Consider the following 6,000-nt stretch of genomic DNA (forward strand, 5'->3'; position numbering starts at 1 on the left):
GGACGTCATCGCTGCTATCTTAGAACGACCACAGCCGGTCATTAAACACTGTCAGCAAGCGGGTGCTCATATGTCTGGACGCAATCTTGCCATGAATTTCAGCGAACGAATATTCGACTACAACGGCACGGTTACGCGGCATGCCTGTCACCAAAATGTGTTCCGCACAATCGAAGACCATCGCTGTCTTGTCAAGTCCCATGTCGACCACGACCCCGAAACTCCAAGCGCTCAGACCATGCCACCCTTCTGTTCGCTAGGAACTGCCAAAAGTTCAATCAATGGGATGAGTCGATCGCTTTACACTCTTTGTGCATCTACGTATTGAACTGACAGGCAATATATTATCGAGGGCCTGTTTGTAGTTTCAGCTGCTCGTCGCATTTTGATTCCGACTGCTGAGGTTCAACCCCATCTTCATGGAGGAGCGAAATATTTTGGTCCCGCAGGATTTGGAGACACAGATCAAGGTCACCTACCTGAGTTGAAGTGTATGGTAGACAGAGTCATATGCAACTAGCTTTAGACGAAAACATATCTAAGTAAACGTTGGTCTGTTCAGGATCGGACTGGTCATCAATCGTATGGCCTTGACATTACAAACGGCGTGAGTGGCGAACACGGGGTAGCAAGGCATGAAAAATGATGCTTCTGCCGAAATAACAACAACGCTCCTCTATTCATCCACAGAAGCAACGCCTTCATCATGACAGACCTGGAAAGAGCAGTCAATTATCTTCTCCATGAACTCTCCTGGCGCCGGCAAAGCAAGCCACAGGCTCGTCAATGTGGCCACCACAAGCACAGGTATGACCAGCTCAAAGATCACTAAAAGCACCATGAGCGTTCGGCCCAGCTCCGCAGCTTGCAAGAATTGCTGTGCATCCGGACATCAGAAACAAAACTATCGCAACACATACTCGATTAAATCGGCGATATGCTCGTCGCAGAAAGAGGTACTAGGGTTCTCAAGCTGGCTAACACTATTCAGCCGTCGCATTCCTCAATAATCCGGTCTCAACAAAGATAGCCCTCTGGCGCGACGACATGAGGACCCTCATTAATGTGAACGCAATCGTCAACCCAGCGAATGAACAGGGGCTTGGATGCTTCCAGCCGTCACACTGATGTATCGAGAACGTTATTCATGCAACAACCATTCCTCGACTGCGCGACGAGTGCCGCCAAGCCATGAATGGACGGCTCACTGACTTGACTCCCGGCGAGAGCATCGCCATCAAGGGTACTGCCTGCCGTCTCGGCATGTTGTGCACGCTGTTGGACCCCAAATTGCACCGCAGTCAAAACCTATCACCAGTGAGAGGGATCAACTGGCTGCGTGCTGCAATTTTGCACTCGAGGCCGTTAAGACTCTACCTGTGCTGGACTCTGGGCGCAAAATCATTGGTTCCTGCTGCAATTACAGGTCTCTTCTCATTCCCATATTCCCTTGAAACAAAAATTGCGGTTTACGAGGTTTGGCAGTGGTTTATGCGACATCCTGACACTACGGTCACGGATTTGATCTTTGAAGTCTTTAAGGATGCCGACGAATTTGCCTGGAGACGTTCAAACCTCTTCAGGATGGGTGGGCGGCATAATTCCTACCTTGCGAAATGTTGCCAGCGCCTCAGATCGAGTGTCTTCCATCGAAACAGCCTGAGCTTGGCTCGCTTCAGCGGACACCATCTCGGTCAGTGTTGACGCCGAGCTTTTTGCAGCTGTAGGCTTGGGTTATAATAATAGGACCCTGTTCTCTCGTATCTTTCCCTCTTTCAAGAAGAGGCATGGTCTGTGAACAATGTATGGCGTATTTGGGTTTGATGGTTGTTTATCCGAACAGGACCGCTGGGGCTACTTTTTCACCCGCCTCGGCTTGGTCAAGAACTGACCGCGATCGGAGCTACATGACGGGCTCCTGTCCTGGTTACGCAGGTCCGGTGCCAGGGTTTATATCAGGACTTTGAATGCCGATGGCCTGTTTCTCGCCCATGGCTGGCCTGCAGAAAGTCTCTCCAGGCCTCAGGGGTCGTATACCGTACTGCAACGTCTTGCTCATTGCCGGCCTGAAGCAACGATGCCCTCAGAACCACTTCAGCTGGCAGCTGTCCGGCACTTAAATGCCTCTTCGCAACAGCTTACGGATTTCAGTCAAGGACCAAGATGCCAATACCGCGAGGGAGGACGTCCATCTGCGTGCGGGCTGGGTCACGGTTCAATTGGGCGCCTTTCGGAGGTGGCGAGGAGACGTTGGATCGATTCCGATCACATGTCGGACACAGAGTAAAAAGAACCGTCAAATTAGAACTGGGCGTGGGACTGAATGCTCCCAGTGTTTTGAGGTGGCTGAATGAAGATCTCCCTCGGCACTCAAGTGGCAATGTCCAACTCGTGAGACTAGGAATGGGGCCAGAAGCTGAAATCGACTCTGACTTGAAGAATGGGCAGCTCACAACAAGTATCAATAGATACATCAAGGTCTCGATTGAAAAGTTGCTAAGCTAGTAGACAGATCGCACGAAAGTTAAATGCATGAGTACATCAGGTCATAGTCTTCATCTTGCAACAACTACATAATGGTACTGCAGTCAAAGCACATTCCTACAGCTCAAGCAGGAGGTCTTGAGGTGACCGAGAATAGTCTGGTCTTGATAGTGCTTATGCAACGCTTCAGTACTTGACTCACTAGATATAATACACTTCTCTTTGGATCTGGCTGCTTTAGATTCATGAATAGGTAGCATCAGGTAGAAAATGTATCAGTCGGGCATACCTAGAGTTTAGGAATGAGAAGAGGGTGATGAAATGAAGTGGGTTGAACCCAACAAGATACACAAGGAACGTGAAATAAGCATGCAACACAGAGGACAGGGAACTATATTTGATAAAATAGCTAAGTTGATATAAAGTATTATGCAAGGCAGACAGCGTTCACTGTGAATGAATGCTACGATGTCCCGGTATAATCTGCTTGCGTCTTGATTATTCTTTCCAGTGGAGTGAAGTTTGGAATGATACTAACAGTGATCAAGGGCATGGATGGAGGGTAAAGAGGAAATTCAATCGCTACTCATATTCACTGTAACCTGTCCGCCCCCAATCGAACTTCCCCCCAAGTGCTGGTTGTATACATAATTTCCGAGAGATCAAGAAGAACGACCTCCCTGACCTACATTATCCCCCTTCGCAAGCCCTTGGCTCTGACCGCCGCTGCCGTTCAGGCCCTGGATACCGGCACCCTTCTCATGCTCAGGCATGGGCGCAGTCTTGTCTGCACGGGCGACATGTGAGTCCTACGATCGTTAGTGCGGTGTTCTGATGCTGGAAGGCAGGCTTTACCTTGACTTCACCAGCGCCGTGAATGATGTTTTGGCCGTTCTCAACGGCGTTGTCGGCAATATGACCTTCTCCCTGGCGAGGCATTTTTGGCAGTGTGTTCTTTAAAGACGAGAGCCGTGATATATATCGGGTTCGATATGGGATAGATACTTGAATGTTGATGAATGGCTACGAAAGATCCGCTGAAAAGAAGCTGACGCTGCATTTTAAAAGGACTCCAGATGCCGACCGCCGTCAGTGACATTGACGTCATGAGCAATTCGTTCTCCAATTCTTCAGAGGCCAAGAAACTTTGCGGCATCGTGAGGTTGGGCGACTACCGTGGAGAGCGTAACGTCATGGGCGGGTCAGCAGTAACCAGTATCGCGATGGCAACTGAGAAGAGTGCCCATGTGCTGTGGGCATCCCTACATCCACCGCCGGAGTGAAAGCTCCGTGCATTGCTCTGAGGGGTCTGGCTGGCTTGGCGTGTCTGCGACCTACACGCTACATCATCTGATTAACAGAGGTTCCAGAATCCGGGTGACCCCCGGCGATCTCGATTGATCATGGCTTACCACTCCTGTCTCAAAATTCGACTTTCGGAGTTTTCATTACTTGAAAGACACGGAACCGGGGGCACTCAAGAAAGTTCTGACTAAAAATGGAGGACTCCTCGTTTCCCTTAGGCAAAGTACTGGCCCGCAAAACCAGGCAAGATCTGCTGGCCTTCTGACGTCTCGTAGCTCGTCCCCTTCTTCTGCTGCCACTTTTGCTTCAGCGTCGTAAATTCTCCCATCGTCGGCACGGGGTGGCCGCCTGCTTCAAACTCGTTCCGCGTGAATCCCTCACGCTTGAGCACAGGCGAGTCGATCGTCTTGAGGACGAGATCGTTTTGCGGCCGCGCAAAATATAGCAGCCCCAGACGGTCGACGTGCCGCTGGTCCTTTGACGGCACAGAGACCTTGTAATTCAAGAGTTAGCATGCAACGTCAAGATGCACTGGCCAAAGCACCCACCCGGTGAACTGTCGACCTGATGTACCCGCCTGTCAGGAAGCTCAGCGCATCACACGTGTTGACGGTCAGACTGCCGTCGAGCGGCTTCGCCCACTTCCACTGGCCAGACTCGTGGTCACGGATCTGCAGCGCCGCCACCGGCTGCCGGAACAGCAACGTGATGGTGCCCAGGTCCGTGTGGCCCCTCGACCAGAGTCCGTCGCCGAGCTGGTCAATCTCTGCCTGTGAGAATTTCGCGTACTTCATGTACCGCAAATGGGATTCGTCGTGCGTTTTCCACCTGTGCACCTTCGTGAAGAAGTCTTCCGGAAGCTCGAGCGCCAGGGCAATCAGGTGGTTCAGCGGGTCGAGGACCTTGTCGTGGAGGTCCTTGGCAAAGGCGTCAATCTCGTCAAGGCGCTCTTCGAGGAGCTTGGGCACAGGCTGCGTGATGTGACCGGATTTAGCTATCAACTGGTCAGCGTCCCAATCTGCGTGTCGCAGTCGCAGCGCAAGACTTACTTGCCATGTTCCAGACTTCCGTCTTATCGTAGATGCCACCGCTTAGGAGCCGCCTACCCGCAGGTCGGTACCCATTGTAATCACCCGAGTCCAGGTCCGGTTCGTACTCGAGCTTCTCTTCGAGGGGAAGTTCATAAAAACGCTGGCCGAGGGCAAATTGCCGGTCGACTGCTTCCTGCGGAATGCCAAAGTTGGTGACGTAGAAGAAGCCCTTTGTACGGATGGCCTCGAGGAGCGTCTTGACGAGCTCCGCATTGCCTTCGGGTGTGCCATACTTCGCGAGGTCAATCGTCGCAACTGCGCGATATTCCGTGTTAGTGACCTTTGAAATTTCTGATTGCATCAAGTGAGAACTCACGGTCGGCCCAGTCCAGGTCCTCCTGCGTCTCCGAGACGTGGGTGTATTCGTACAGCTGAGGAACGGCTGACGGCATCTTGAAGAATCAACAGGCTTGATCGCGATGCCAGAATACCATCAATAAATGGTGAAAACATGAAAAGTGCCATGCCCAACCCCCAGATCTCATACGTCCTATCTTTATCGAAACGATTCCTGATTATCAATCGCAACACGCCTCTCCGAACCGGCAATCGGCAGCACCTCGAACACCGCGAACCACCCAACCACCACCAACACCAGACCTCCACCGATGCAACAGCAGGACAATGTCGTGATCTAGTATCTCCAGCGTTTCTCCGTGATGTGCCTCCCGTCCGGTCATGTGTTTGGACGATTCACCAATTGATCCCCGCATTCGTCATCTGGTATCGGATTGTGCAACCCGTCGGCCCCGCCCCTCCGCTCGCCGACCGCCACACCCAGACCCCGGGCTGTGCCGCACCGGCACCAGCACTGCTGTCGCACCGCATGTCAGCGTTGCAAAAGACGCCACCCCGTCGCAGCGCCGGGTTCGGAGCCAGTGGTGATGGGTAAGCCTGTACCTACACTGCGCCTGCAGATCCTGGCCCTTTCGTCCTTGGTCAGAATCAGGGTCTTCCGTTTGGGCGATCTTTTGGGGAGTCTGGGCCGCGACGTATTTCACCATCGGCTCTGCGATTGCGATGGTCCAGCCGGAAGTCGGTCTTGCTGCCGATTGGAGTCTGAAATCTTCTCCCGGCGGCCCTGAGCCTGACGAGGCGGGATCATATAAACTCGAATAGA

General features: G+C 52.3%; 2 protein-coding genes across 2 annotated transcripts; both read right to left on the reverse strand.

The window, feature by feature from the left end:
* Window positions 1-2,863: 2,863 nt before the first annotated feature.
* On the reverse strand, window positions 2,864-3,662 carry VDBG_02282 (hypothetical protein; the record flags this gene model as incomplete). Its single annotated transcript, XM_003008048.1, has 2 exons — window positions 2,864-3,293; window positions 3,340-3,662. 2 exons carry the CDS (start codon window positions 3,421-3,423, stop codon window positions 3,147-3,149), a joined length of 231 nt encoding a protein of 76 aa, XP_003008094.1.
* A 341-nt stretch (window positions 3,663-4,003) lies between these two features.
* On the reverse strand, window positions 4,004-5,272 carry VDBG_02283 (flavonol synthase; the record flags this gene model as incomplete). The annotated part of the gene is made up of 4 exons (XM_003008049.1): window positions 4,004-4,282; window positions 4,338-4,783; window positions 4,839-5,135; window positions 5,197-5,272. 4 exons carry the CDS (start codon window positions 5,270-5,272, stop codon window positions 4,004-4,006), a joined length of 1,098 nt encoding a protein of 365 aa, XP_003008095.1.
* Between the last annotated feature and the right edge of the window lie 728 nt (window positions 5,273-6,000).

The sequence above is a fragment of the Verticillium alfalfae genome, genomic scaffold (assembly GCF_000150825.1).
Source record: "Verticillium alfalfae VaMs.102 supercont1.2 genomic scaffold, whole genome shotgun sequence".
Lineage (NCBI taxonomy): Eukaryota > Fungi > Ascomycota > Sordariomycetes > Glomerellales > Plectosphaerellaceae > Verticillium > Verticillium alfalfae.